Raw genomic sequence first — 14,939 nt, 5'->3', positions numbered from 1 at the left:
GCGTAAGGTATTCAGACAATCTAACAGCAAGATATATTCCTTAAAGAGGAGTTCATCCTTCAGCTTTCATCAGGACAGGTGAGGTTTTAAATCCCAGGGATGAGTGAACAGGAACAAATAAAAGTTTAACTTTGCTCTTGACTGATCACAGCTAACTCTTTTCCTCAGTTATATCTAATTCTCTCAGAATGCTTTATGTTCAATTTAAGCCTCTGGCATTTTCCAGTACTAACTTACCAAAGACATAAAGTGTGGGAGGGAGGGAGAGAAGGAGGGGGGTTGAGGTGATATTAAAAAGTAGAGTCTATGAAAGAGCTGCTATCTGCGGCTGACCATCTTCTTGACATCTTTTCTGTATTTATGAAGACTCTGCGTGCAAGCTGAAATATATCCATAGACACTATCTGCGCATCTCAGCAGTTCTTTTGTACAGAAAATATCTGCCTTCTGACAGGGAGCCTTCATCACTGGAGCACACCAGTCCTCATGAGTAATGGGATGCATTTTCCTTTCCTCAGCCTGTTCTGCAGACGCAGGGAGGATGACAATTTTAGCCCAAGATGTATGACTATGATACTTGCAGGGGCTTTTCATTACATCATGTTCTTTGCTGGAGGAGAAGCTACTGGTGTTAGAAGAAGATAGTTCTGTAATCATCTATTTGTTCCCAAGTCACTCACGTGAGGATACGGGAATTTCAAATTTATAACATGTAATGCGAGATGAAAGGCAGTTGAGTGGCCCAGCCGGTGAGCTACAGTCTCTGAATGCATTGGCCTGTCACTGGAGTCCTAGGCTGGTTCTGATTGAAATTGCCCCACTGTGTGCAATGAGGTCCTGTGTCTGGGGTAGAAACACCCCAGCTGATTGGGTGACTGAAGAGTAACAGTTTCTGGGGTAGAAACACCATCTACCCTGACATCTTTGTGGGTATCCAGTGTTGTATTGTGGGTAATTTATCGTCATTGTCCCTGTGAACCAGGGGCCATATGACACCCTAGCCATTGCAAATAACATTGTCCATCAACTGACAAAAAGTATACATAAACTAAATAAACACAACAGAAGCTGTATAATACGAACATAACTGAAATTGTGTTTCCCCTTTTGAAGTGACAGATTGCCATTTCCTTCCATATTATAATGTTATTATGCATAGTTACAATGTACTTAATGTGTAGTTAGGGTTAGGGTTATATCATGCACAAAAGATTAAAGTACATGGTTACTATAGAGAGTAACATTGTAATTCTGTGTAAGTCCACATGTATTTACAAAATAACTGCTATGTAAATACACAGGAGTTAGGGACACTTCATGTAAAGTGTTACTGACCTATTGAACTAAACTTTTCAGGTAAGGTAAGGTATGGAATGATTTCATTGGAAATCTCTAAGACTAAACGATTTGCCAAACGAAAAGGAAATAATAATGCAGGGAAGGTTGATGTGGTGGTGCATAAGCTTTCTCCAAAGTACACATGCCTCGTCATACAGAAATAATTGACTAGGCACACATATATTCCAGCTCCCTAAAGAACAAAGAGTCTGACAATGGCTGGCCAGTATTTATGCACACAGCAATCGTTCAATCATGCGTGGGCAGCACATTTCTGGCCTCATTAACCAGGGGCTGACTAATGCTCTGGATCTCTACAGGGACGCGTTGGAGAACCGCAGCAGTTTATCACAGAGCCCCCTCCCTGAGCATCCCGGCACGTCATACAGACGGCACACATAATATATACAAGGGCCTCTGCCCAGCCACATGGAGAAAAATAGGAAATCCATTTCATAACTTTTTTTTCACTAAAAGAAAAACGGTCATGGAAAAACTTGTGGCAAAATGGATCTCTGGTTGATTTCTCTTTGTGATTTGCCCACCTTGATTCTCAATCCAAAACCAATTTGTCGTAGAGATTGCTGGTGTGAATAACATTCTTTATCATTGAAAATGAGAGCCGCTGTTTGCTGTTAGAGTAATATACTATATATATTTTAAAAAGATAATAGAGAAATGCTATGAGCCTGTTCTAACCTGTTGTCAGATGTCAATTGTAACCTAAACACTGTCCATCACTGCATTTAAATGTACTCATGCTTAGGTCAATTTATTTAAACTGTGCCACAGTTGGCTGCTCAGGATCTTGAAGTGTAAATAAAGCCATCATTTTCAAACATATGGTAGAGACTGGAGCTCCGGCTCAGGCCATTTTCTTCTTCATTTCTCACAAGCAGACATCCCATCACACCTGCTTAGCTGACCATCGGAGCGTGCCATTCCTTACCTGTAGTCACGCAGAGCAATATTCACTCAAGCCTGGATGCTTTGTTTGTTTTCTGTTCATCACTGTGATCTGCAATTAATTATGACATGTGTTCACTATGACTTCAAAGAACATTTCAAAGGATATCTGTGTAGATCCGGGCTGCTTAAATTAGTTTCATTTAAAATGAATGTACAGTGTAAGATGCACATTTCTAAGGATACAGAGAAGACACACACACACACACACACACACACACAGGAGAACACAGTTTCTCTGAAGCATGCTATCTTCACAGTTTGATACAGTGTATTTTACTGTCATCCTGAAAATCTTCAAGGTGAATTGATTTCATGATAAAATGTAGGGAGCTCAACATTAGACCATTAAATTGCACTGAATGGTCTTTAAATGAGCATGTAGCTCATAGATTTGAATCGAAAGAAATGAGTAGTTACCATGGTATCAAAAGCCTATCAGCACCTCCACTGTTTGTTTTCAAACACACTTCGACTTGGCTCTTTTGAGCAAAAACATTATATATATACAGTATATATATATATAGACACACACACACACACACAGTGATGAACAGAAAACAAATATAGGGTTTCCAATATCCACACTGATCAGATCCTTGTAATTGAAACAAGTGGTATAGGTGTGCTGGATGACTCCAGGTGATTTGCTGTTCTATCCACACAGTGGTGTAGTCGACTCTGTCGCTTGGGGTTAATGTGATTGTTGAGAGGAATAACAAGGTGACTCGAAGCTGTCGGTCTCTCTGCTCTCCATTCATCGAGAGGGTCACACTGAGCAATTACAACACCACTGGAACTCTCAACCATGTGTAGGAAAAAAACAAGTGCCACACAGAGCCTTAGAAAGAGCGGGAGCATTTAAACACTGTCTGTCTGCAGAGGGCACTTTGAACAGCAAAGAGGCTTTCATGTTGGGCGCTCGAGTAACTGCGCTGCTCTCTTTGCCACTTGTTTGCTGATTGATAAACCTTTGTTAATGCTGCTCAACATACTTTCATTTTGTCATTGGCACACAAGCAGGAATAATTTCTTGCACAGTTGTTTAAGATGCCTGCACAAAGGGATCTAACATTTTCACACACGAATGCCTATTATTTTTATATCACCGATTACTGAACGAAACTTTAAATTCTCACACCCAGAGGTTTTCATGCAGGTAGGTATATAAAGGATATCAATGACAAATCTTGTGATGTTCTAATACATTTGCACACTGCTGTAAACATTACAGGAGTCTCTGGGCTCGGCTAGTACAGTGAATTTGTTGATATGGTGGCATCAGAGCTGGTGATGCAGTGCTCCAGTTCAGTTTGAAACACCATCAGCATATCAATCACGCTTGACCTCCCACACTGTCTGCAGACAATTGACACAAGCCTGGGAAAGGTAATTCTCTGTTGCTATGGCACCCATGTGGTCACCATCTGACCATAAGACTGAATGACTCATCACTTAAACCTTTTTGAGTGCAGTAAGCACATAAAACGTATATTCTAGATTGATTTGTGGGGAAAAAAATGACATATGAATGCTATTAAAAAATGTAACGTCTTATCTCTATGGAAAAAGAAAAAATATATTTTTCTGGTCTGTTTCATCACGTTCCACCGGTTTCCCATGCAGTTAGTCGGGTATTCGTTACGCCATGATCCCTAAAGTAAAGCAATGCAAAGTGTCAGGCAGGGGTCTGTGCCGTGCTGTTGAGATCACCTTCTCCTTCCCAAGCCTCCTCACGTTCAGCCTCACCAGGGAGGGGTGACAATCAAACTACCACCTTTTCTATCTCTCACCGCTGATGTACACCAACATTACAAGCGCCAAAGCATCACTGAGAATACCAAATAACGCATTACACGTTAGCCACATGTTTATCATGTCTGTAATTAAATATTGGTTTTAAATCACAAGAGACCGAATAAAATGTACTACATCGACTTTTTAAAATAGCCACATTTGGAACGAACATACACTAATAACAACACTCTATCAGCCATAGAATATTGTGCTGAATGCAGCATTTTGTTTTGAAGTTTATCTGATGTTTCCATCTGCACCCTGAAAATGGAATATTAGTATCTACAAAATAGGGCAAAAAAATAAATCTTTTTTTGAAATTGAGCTCAGAGATACTCAGTACTAAGCCGTCGTCAACACCTGATCTTTACAGACCACAGGTTCTGATGAAGCTGGAGATTTGGTGCAGCTGGAGAGAGTCTCAATACTGTAACCTTTTTTTGTTTGTTTATTTTGCTATGAAGATCGCTGTCTGATTTCAGAAATGTTTCTGATTCGTTCTGAGTACACACACATCTCTGCTATCGTTACCTTTTTTCTTTCTCTTTTTAAAAATCCACAATTCCCCCTCATAGTTAATCACGTGTTAAATCTATGCATAAGCAATAGCTCAATTGTAAGAAATGTAAATCGAGGGGCTCTAGTACAGTGTTTGTAATTAGAGTGCATTGATTACAGGTGTGTGAGAGTGTAGAAAGCTGGTGAATCTGTATCACTGCAGTACTACAGGATATTAAATAGTCTGATATTGACTGGTTACTATTTACCCTGTTTATTATTTACTACCAAATGCCATGGATTTTCTTTGTAAAACCAGAAGGTCTTCTCAAGCCAATGGTTTTTCAAATGACACATTGCTTTCCAAGTGTGATTAAACTGGTGTATTTGTTCCAGATACCTGTGGGTCATGCCAGATTGTGCTTTGCTTGTAACAGCTCTGCAAACAAAATCTGAGCAGCCACATGCCAGCCCAGCTTGGAGGGCTTCAGCAGAGTCCAGAGACTGACAGCCTTCGGCACACACTGCGAAAGGGCAGTGATTCAAGAAAGACAGCCACTTCTTATCATGGAGCTTCCCCGGGCTGGTCAAACAGCAGCATTGTATTACTATGTAGAAATTGCACTCTGTATTATATTGTCGGGTACCCCAGAGACAATGCTCACCTTCAACAAAGCTAAGCAGCAGTGTGCACAGTCATGTTCAAACCTACACTCAAATATAGCCTCAATGTATTACATTCTTCCACAGGAGGTTTTAAATGCTGTGTTCAGGTTCAAGTACAGCCATGGAAATAAAACTAAATAATAATAATATTATTCTTACAGCAATAAGAATACAAGCATTTGTTTTAAATGCAGATTTTAATTATTTGAGATAGACAGAGGCAAGGCTTTAATGTTGATTCATAATTTAAGATGCTAATGAAAAACACTTCTGGAAAATTTTAAAAAGCAGCTTGGAGCTTCCTCTGGTAAGTGAAGTGGTAAATAGAGTTTTGTTTTTGAGATTTAGGAACATGTTTTTTTTTTATTATTAGCTTGTACAGGTTGTTGTTTGTCAGCATTTATAGGGTGTTGTTTATATTTCTAACTGTGCTTTCACATTGCCCTGAAGCAAACAAACCAAACGCAGTCCTTTTGCTCAAAAGTAACCTAACCACACACAGTTAGCCAAATGAACCCAGTGTGAATGCACCCTTAGATCTCAGTCTTTTTCGGTGTCTTCAATGCTGAAACTCATATCACTGGGTAATGTACCTTGTAAAGGATCTCTTAATGGCCCCATTAAGAGGAATGTGTGTGTGTGTGTATGTGTGTGTGTGTGTGTGTGTGTGTGTGTGTGTGTGAGTGTGTGTGTGAGTGTGTGTGGGTGTGGGTGTGTGTGTGGGTGTGTGTGTGTGTGTGTGTGTGTGTGTGTGTATGAGTGTGTGTGTGTGTGTTTGTGTCAGTGTGTGTCAGTGTGTGTGTGTGTGTGTGTGTGTGTGTGTGTGTGTATTAGATATGCATGCAGTTCAGGCACATATTACATGTTAGCTTGTGCTTGCTAGCAGAGCTCTGATAGACACAGTAACAGGCTGGGCTGGGAGGCTGTAAATCAAACACAGATTATGCTTTCCTCCTGCCCACTGAAATAAGAAGAAGCTCATAATGACGCCGGCCCATGCGAGCAGTCCCTGGCTGCATTGCGCTGGGGAGGGGAGGCAGTGATGGAGTGCCGTGTCCCACCATGCTGGCAGCCTCCTCAGCTCTCACTGGCTGAATGGGATGGACACAGAGACAGTGAAGAGGAGGGAGATTAATCATGTGACAGAAATGAATAGGAAACCTTTCCTCTTGTTCCTTCAATTCATTTTGCAGTCATGATTGCATTATTACACCACCAGTGGAACACTAGGCAGTTTCATTTGACATCTATGACTCCTCAACACTGGGCCTTTTATTTACAGCACAGATACTGATGTCTGATGAATGCTGCATGCTGTGTATATATCTACCTGAACAGGAATACATATAACAGTGTAGCACAGTAAAAGCATGGCAACATGTAATAAAGCACAGTCCAAGCATGGGAAAGGTAAGCATTGTAAATAAAGAATAGGGAGACTTTGACTATTGAAGCACAGGGTCAGAGGGGTCGTACAAGACCCCAGTAGTGTATATGAGATAATGAATATAAAGGGACATATAGCAGCTCTGTAGCCACTCCCACAAGAGAGACTGGCCGTTTTGTAGATTGGTTAAGGTCTAGCGGTGCACAGCACGAGGCAACGGGGTTTGCGCCCAGCCTCTGTCTGTGCTTTGTGTTGCCGCTCTTCACCTCGCTTCACCCTTCCGAATTCTCACTAAAGCTAAACTATGGTGCAAAAGTGTAAAAGATTCACTTAAAAAAAACCTTCTTTGTCAGGCACCACGTTGTTTTTTTGTCCAAATTTCAGAATACCTCGTCGCTGTTTTTAATACTTAAGGACTCAGGATGCAGCTGAGACTGCGAGAGCAATCCAGGTAGAATCACCAGATTACAATTCCCTGCCGTGTCTGTCACACAGCTTCGAGGTCGTTGCACGCACAGGCTTCGGGGCTCCGTTGATTGAGTTGTTAGAAAGAGGAATAATTTCTTTGCTAAAGATTCTTCTTCATTAACGTCTTGATGGTTGGTTGAAGTGGCGTGCCGTCTTGTTTTGCGACAGGACGGGTTTATATATATATATATATATATATATATATATATATATATATATATATATATATATATATATATATATATATTAGCTCAAAGAGCCAGCTATTAAACACACGGTGAAAGTATTTTGGTGTGCATGCAGTCTAATTGAACTGGTATACTCTGTTGATATGGAAGGATAATTGTGTTCATTTAAATCCTCAGTCCCTCGTCTAATCCTGCTAATTTCGATTCAGCACTGGACAGCTCCTCTCGCAGTCAGCACTGGGGACGGCAGTTGAGGATTCACACCAACACACGGAGAGCTCAGCCAATACAGACACAGCTGCTTTCTGTGGATCAGATATCACCGCGCGGGGAAATAATTTTCGACCTCAACGCGAGAATCGAAGAGTGAGGAACCAGCTCTGGGCTGTGTTGCTGTGAGGACAAGGCCAGCGTTTACATTAGAAATAATAAGCGCAGGCGCATTTGTTGAATTGTGAGTGCGGGGAATCATAGTTTTACCTTGTGTGTAGAAAGGATCAAAAGAAACTATCGCTGAACGCTTTACAAACCCCTTTCAAAATAGGAAACTTGCATTCTACTTGGCAAAGATCCGATAGACTTCAGCATGCCACATAACTTTTTTTGAAAGGCGAGCCCTCATATTTAAATTCGGGGTTTATTTGTTGTTACACATTTAGTTGTTTTTATTTTATTTTATTATTATTAATTTGGAGGTCATCATGATTGTGTGTAACACCAGTGCCATCAAAGACTGGAGCTATTTCCTCTCTCAGATATTACCGCTTGTCAACAGAACAGCCAGCCTGGTTCATCAAAGTGTCAGCTCGATGGAAGCCACCACCAGTTCCGTAGTGAGCGTCCTGGAGCCAGACCGCAGCAGTTTCGTGCCAAACAGCCAGCCTGTGAACACCTCGAACCACACCACTGGACTCGAGCGCCTGTTCCAGTACTCCTACTCAGAGAATGAACTTCTGTATACTGACTTCAAGCCCCCTGCCCGGGACGCGATCCCACTACCCAAAGCCGTGCTGTACTTATTAATGGCAGCGCTCGTCGTAGTGGTCGTAGTCTACGCCATCGTGGGGCACCTCATTAAGGACTTGGTCCATGAATTTGTGGGTGAGTATTATTATTATTATTATTATTATTATTATTATTATTATTATTATTATTATTATTATTATTATTCAAAATGTTCTCTCTTACAACACATATATTTTAAACTGTTATGTCTATTTTAGCTTTTTTTATTTCTAATATGCATATATGTATTATTCTTTTAATCGCACATTACCCGTATCCTGTGGATTAGGTGATGAGCGTCGCTTATGTTATTTCTGGAGCTTTACAGGATTGTAGTGGCTGATGTCTAAATACATTTAAAAGTGATGTGAGCATATGGATATAGAAGACAACAGCAGAATGTATAGATTGTGTTGTAAATGGCATGGATTATTAGCAAATCACAAATATATGTATATAGTCAATATATCACATCCGTACACCTGCTGTTAGTACCGCTGCTCTTAGCGTTAGGGAACTGTCCCTGAACTTCAAATGGCATTGAACAATCACTAGCCCATTCTCTACTATACATGTCTGGACACACAGCAATGATTTCTTTTTAAGCACTCTTTTAGATACTTGCAGATTTAGCTTAATGGCTTTAGCACATGCTTTAAATGTAAATGGACTCAGTTACTGTAGAAACTTCATCTTCTCGTCTGATTTCTATTTATTAGCGGTCTATATCAGGAAATAGATGCACTTTTGCTGCACATTCTTATTATTATTATTTTTAGCAAGTCGTAAATATTCATTATGTTTTAATTAATTCGTTGGATCTGTTGCTTGCGCCTATATTGTAGCTCAAACCGTCCAATTTAATACAGCAAATCTGTAATTATATTATATCGGCAAACGCTGGTGAGCTGTGTCGTATGTTCTGTTAAAAATGTCAGTTTGGTTATTTGTTTATTTATTTCTTAATAGAAGCCCTTATCCAGGGCGACTTACAATTGTTACAAGATATCACATTATTTTTACATACAATTATCCATTTATACAGTTGGGTTTTTACTGGAGCAATCTAGGTAAAGTACCTTGCTCAAGGGTACAGCAGCAGTGTCCCCCACCTGGGATTGAACCCACGCCCCTCCAGTCAAGAGTCCGGAGCCCTAACCACTACTCTACACTGCTGAGTTAGAACATAAAACCTTGAATAAACGGATGTACTGTTTTTTTTTTTTTTTAACCACCCACATAAATCCCAATTCACATAGGGGTTTTAAAAAACATGCCACTTATTTAATTTGCACTAACTCACTTGGTATTTGTGTTGTTTGTATTAGCTTTCTCTTATCTCCTTAAACAAAGTTCGTTTTAATGATATTCTGTTTTTTGGAGAGCTACTGACGGTTCTGTTGTTTAATTTGTGTTCAGTGTAACATGAGATCAAATGCATATAAAGCAGAGATGTTGATTTAATCAGCCCCACAAAATAAACCAGATAATTTTACAGCACTGGGGATTCACCTTGGATTACATCAAACAGCTACCCAAATCATTTTATTACAATTCAAATCATTTCAAATAGTGTGTATTACTATTTAACACACTGTCCCACCTCAAATAGATTGTATGACCATTAACACGTGTTTTCTTTGTTTCTAGTTAAAAAAAAGTACATAATTATTTCGCAGTATGTTTGGGAATGCACAGTTTTAGAGGTCTTCTGGATAACTGAATGCAGTACATATCTGCTATTCATATTGTAATGCCTATTCCAATAGAAATAATTAGCTACCACACTGCAATATAACATAGTAATGTTAGAATGAAGAGTCATAAGGACGGGAGTGCTTCGTATCTCATGCAGAATGAGGGTGTCGTTGTAGGAAGAGCTCAAACTAGGAAGGATGCTTGATTGCGTCCCTGTGTTTGGTTTTCATCAGGACTTCCCGTTCCGTTTCTGACTTTACTCGCACCTCCTGGAAGCACGCTCAAGTGATACCGGCGTCACTTTTCATTTTCTGGGCCAGTGCCTCGCTCGTCATGACATTTTCAGTCTCTTGTTGCTTTTCTTACACTAGCAGAATCCATTTCATTGTATCGATTCCCCAGACCGAAACCACACAATCTCCCATCACCCCTTTTCTTTCTTTTTTAAATTGAGTTTGACACATCACTGTCTGAGGAGAACTATTATTCTGTATATTAGAAAAGAAAACTGGCGCATTGGTCTGTTGTGGGCAGATCGTTCTGCTTGGTGCTTTAGTTGTTTTAAACAGTTACTAGCTAATGCAGAAGTAATGCAACAAGAGATCACGTGTTCAGATGATTTATTTGGACACTGCTTAACCAATATTCTGAATTTTGATCGACTGCCACCTTGTGGTATGGGAGAGTACTTCAACCACATTGCCTGGCTAACCCTCGACCTCTCCATAGTCCATATGTCCAAATCAATTATGTTTCAGTTTGGAAAATTCTAATTCATGCAATTAACAGTGTCTTAATTACTCGTCAATGTCATCCTCCCATTAGCTCTGATTATTGCAAATGTATTTTAAGAAGAAACCGTTTGAACAACCGCTTAATTCCTTGTGTACCTTAAAGAGTAAGTAGCGGGGTTCTGATAAATACTGCGTCACACATCCCCACGTGTCGCTACAACTGTTTAAATAACGCACCTGCCATTTTTCTTTTCATTGTTAAAACTGCATCTACACGTCTACATAACCACCACAGGCTAGCTGTTTTAGATTGTGGTTCTCTTTCTGCAGTCATGCAAGTGCAGCTGATTATCAAACGACTGCTTCAGGTTACAGAGCCCAGTTAAAATGCTATGAACAGTAATTGTTAATTGTGAGTGGAAAAAAGAAAATGCCTAACAGTTGTTTCTGTGTTCGCGCAGACTGGATATGTGGTCCTAGTCCCGATGACAACAGCAACAAGAGTGACGTGAACTGCATCACAAACAGCATGAACGAAATGAATGACGTCACTCACTACCAACACCTGGATGAAATAAACCGAATGGATAGGAATCAGACTGAGCACGAGGTCGGCGCTGATCAGCTGATCATCACTATACACGAGACTTCACAGTTACCCCGGGGGGAGGCGTGCAGCGGCACTTAAACCTACCGCCGTGTCTGTATAATAATACTCTTTCAATCAACAGCTCTTGTGTGTCTCTGGACGCTGCAACAGCCCGACCTATCGGGCAGCGGCAGATCGGCTCTCGTTTTAACACAGGGGGGAAGTTCAAGGATAATGCATTAAGCGGGATGCGTTACTGCAAAGATTTAGCAAAAGCTACATTGCTGTTCTGGATCGTGGAGAGGAAAGATTGTCAGTTCTGTGCACTGATGTCTTATGTACTTGTAACTGTAAACAAATAAAAATAAAAATAAAGACTTTCATTTTACCTTCACAGTGGACTTATAAACAGAGCTATTGATTGGATATGCGCACATCTGAACACTGGTACACTGATGGGTTTAAATATCTCTTTGGAATCCGTACATTTATGTTTTAAAGATGAACAATCATTTTATGAATTCTAAGGTATGATTGTGTTTTGTTTTCAAAGTATGAGGAAAAACAATTCTAAATACAAAGTATTTCAAGCTGGATTTTACATGTCATTAAGTGTATTGTATCACTGTGTATTTACATAGTAGTTACTTAGTAAATACATGTGTACTTACACATAATCACAATGTTATTATGCATAGTTACAATGTACTTAATGTGTAACATTTTTTTGCATGATGTAACCCTAACTCTAACTCTAAACCTAACCATAACCCCCTAACACTAACCCTAACCCTTTTCTGATACAATTGTGTACTTACATATATATCATACAAAACGATGTACATGTGCTTTAATATGTATAATAACACTGTAATGATGTGTCAGTACACATGTATTTACTAAGTAACTACAATGTAAATACACAGTAATTAGAGACACAATCTAAAATGTTACCATTTTTACTATGGTTATTTTGTTTGTGATTGATTTAGTATTTCATCAAATTCATGCTCAGAATTACAGAGAAACACAGTAAAGTTGCATTTAATGTTTGATTCAAAATATACTGTAGGTGTGGATATTTTGAGATTCATTTGCATTTCATTCATATAAAACCGCAAGGGATTTTTAGTTTTTTAACCGAAATGCTGCCCTCAGGGAATATGCATGACTGCATTACAGATTGCAGGCCTCGGAATGACTCTGTAGTTGCATTAAAATACATACACCACAAGAGGGCGCTGACACGCAAGTTTCTCTCCAGTTTCTCTGAGATACGAATGTACCAACGTATGCATTGTACTGTTGCATGGAATATGTGGCAGATAATGAATATTGTACAAAAATAATCAGTCTCTGGAAATGAATAGAATATGTTTTTGGGATATACACACACAGACCCTTTGAAACTGGGCAGCACATTGCAGAACAGATTTATTTTTAAATCCCCCCAAACAAATTTGTATTATAAATTGTATAATAATTAAGAAAGAGCAATGGAAAGGAAAACTGCGACAGATTGAGTAGTGTGTCACTAGAGGGCGGAGGTGTACCATTCACAGCAAGCCTACAGACCTTGGGCTCTGCAGTATCTAATAAAACGGGACCAGAGTCTCTTTCAATAACCCCTGGCTCATATTCAACAAATATATTTCCAGCGTAAGGTGTATTCCGAAAAGCAAAAATTTAAAATAACGTTCAGCTCGAGACTTGACAGAAATACGGTCAGGCACACTTCAGAATAACGGAAATGCGAGCAGCCTCCTTCTTCGTTGACACTGAAAGAAGGGAGGGAGCCCTAGCTAGCTCCAGTCGTTAAATCTTGCTAATCTGTAGATACAAACACGTTTATTTGGCTGCTCCTTTCATTTCAGAGTGGCTGTGTTTTGTCAGATACAATTGGAAGGCGGATGATGTCGGGTGGGTCATGTTTCTTTATTTCAGTTTCACAGGACAAGCCCTTGAATTTGTCATTTGTAAAGTGTATTGTACATATTTCTTTGGCACAGCAGAACTGATTTCTTCCATAAGTTATATTAAATTATATCCGTTTTGGTCATCTGTCTAGACATCAAAGGCATGTTTTTCGTCTTTCTTTCAGCTGTCCTGTGTGTCTGCATGGTTCAGTGTCTGACACAGAGACACAAAACACAACACAGTCCTACAGCACAGTCAGCATGGTTTCAGCATCAAGGGTTATAACTTTCATTTATTTATTGAATTTGTTTGTGTTTATTGTATGATTATATTTATTGTATGCCCAATACAGTATACTGAAGAAGGCACTATAGATTTTTTCCAAATGAAACCTGTCATTATGCAATTAACTTTTCTTTCATTATACCTGTGCAAAAAGGGAAGCCACCCTATTGCAATGAGACTGCCTCATCCTGCATTCTCACAATGTGGAAACACTTTCATGTCTTACACTAGGCTCCTGGTGGAACACATATCATATTTCATATTTCATATTCAAATTATTTAAAAATACATTTCTAAAGGGTCTATAGTTCTTTCCATCCACTCCAACACACACACACAAAGCACTCACGCACACGCACACACACACACGCACGCACGCACACACACACACAAACGCACTCACGCACACACTCACACACACTCACGCACACACACACACACACATGCTCACGCACACACAGACACACACTCACACACACTCACTCACACACACGCACGTACGCACACACACACACAAACGCACTCACGCACACACACACACACACACTCACACACACACACACACACACACACTCACGCACACATACACACACACACTCACGCACACATACACACACACACTCACGCACGCACACGCACACAATAAATTATATTTGTTTTGCCAAAAATGTGTTAAAATTTTCCAGATCTGAACTTTTTAACTCACTAATAGTTTCATTAGATCAGCAGGAAAATATTTGAGGAGTTTTTTTTTACTTTTTTTTGTGGTCAGACAATTACTTTACCATGATGAAAACGTTTACTAGCATGAAACAGCTGTGAGATTACTTCATTGCAAAGAGAGGAACCTACTGGACAGGGTGAGCTTACCTTACCTAGTGTGGTAGCTTGGCCTAGATATCAGTCTGTGTTTCACTGCCATGTTTGGTGGTAAAGTCTGATGTCCATAATAGCAATCAAAATGACTCATGTATCTGGGTGTGTGTGTGTATATATATATATATATATATATATATATATATATATATATATATATATATATATATATAGCTTTTTATTCATTTCTCATAGTTTCGAAGGATTTGGTTTAGAAATATGTGAAAATGTAAATATTAAGGATGCTTGATGTTTTCTACATTGTAGCAGGGTGGAGGCAGGGCACAAACCAGCAACCATGCCACCGCAAGCAAACTGCCCCAAACCTCCAAACTCCCCCAAACTCCCCCAGACTCCCCCAGACTCCCCCAGACTCCTCCAACCAACAGTGGATTTTGCTTCCTTCTTTATACAGGTGGCCATTCCCCAATAAGCACCAATGGCCTAATTGGGAAACAACCACACCTGTGATTGCTGACAGGGACAGATTTAACCCCATCCCTGCCAACCTTACATTCCCACACACA

At 39.8% G+C, this 14,939-nt stretch overlaps 1 protein-coding gene across 1 annotated transcript; it reads left to right on the top strand.

The window, feature by feature from the left end:
• The first annotated feature begins 7,403 nt into the window (after window positions 1-7,403).
• On the top strand, window positions 7,404-13,487 carry LOC117402807 (uncharacterized). Its single transcript, XM_034004282.3, has 2 exons — window positions 7,404-8,409; window positions 11,207-13,487. Exons 1-2 carry the CDS (start codon window positions 8,010-8,012, stop codon window positions 11,431-11,433), a joined length of 627 nt encoding a protein of 208 aa, XP_033860173.2. The 5' UTR covers window positions 7,404-8,009; the 3' UTR covers window positions 11,434-13,487.
• Window positions 13,488-14,939: the final 1,452 nt, after the last annotated feature.

This window comes from Acipenser ruthenus, chromosome 10 (genome assembly GCF_902713425.1).
Source record: "Acipenser ruthenus chromosome 10, fAciRut3.2 maternal haplotype, whole genome shotgun sequence".
NCBI lineage: Eukaryota > Metazoa > Chordata > Actinopteri > Acipenseriformes > Acipenseridae > Acipenser > Acipenser ruthenus.
The sequence above is the reverse complement of the archived record's forward strand: the minus strand, read 5'-3'. Positions and strand labels throughout refer to the sequence as shown.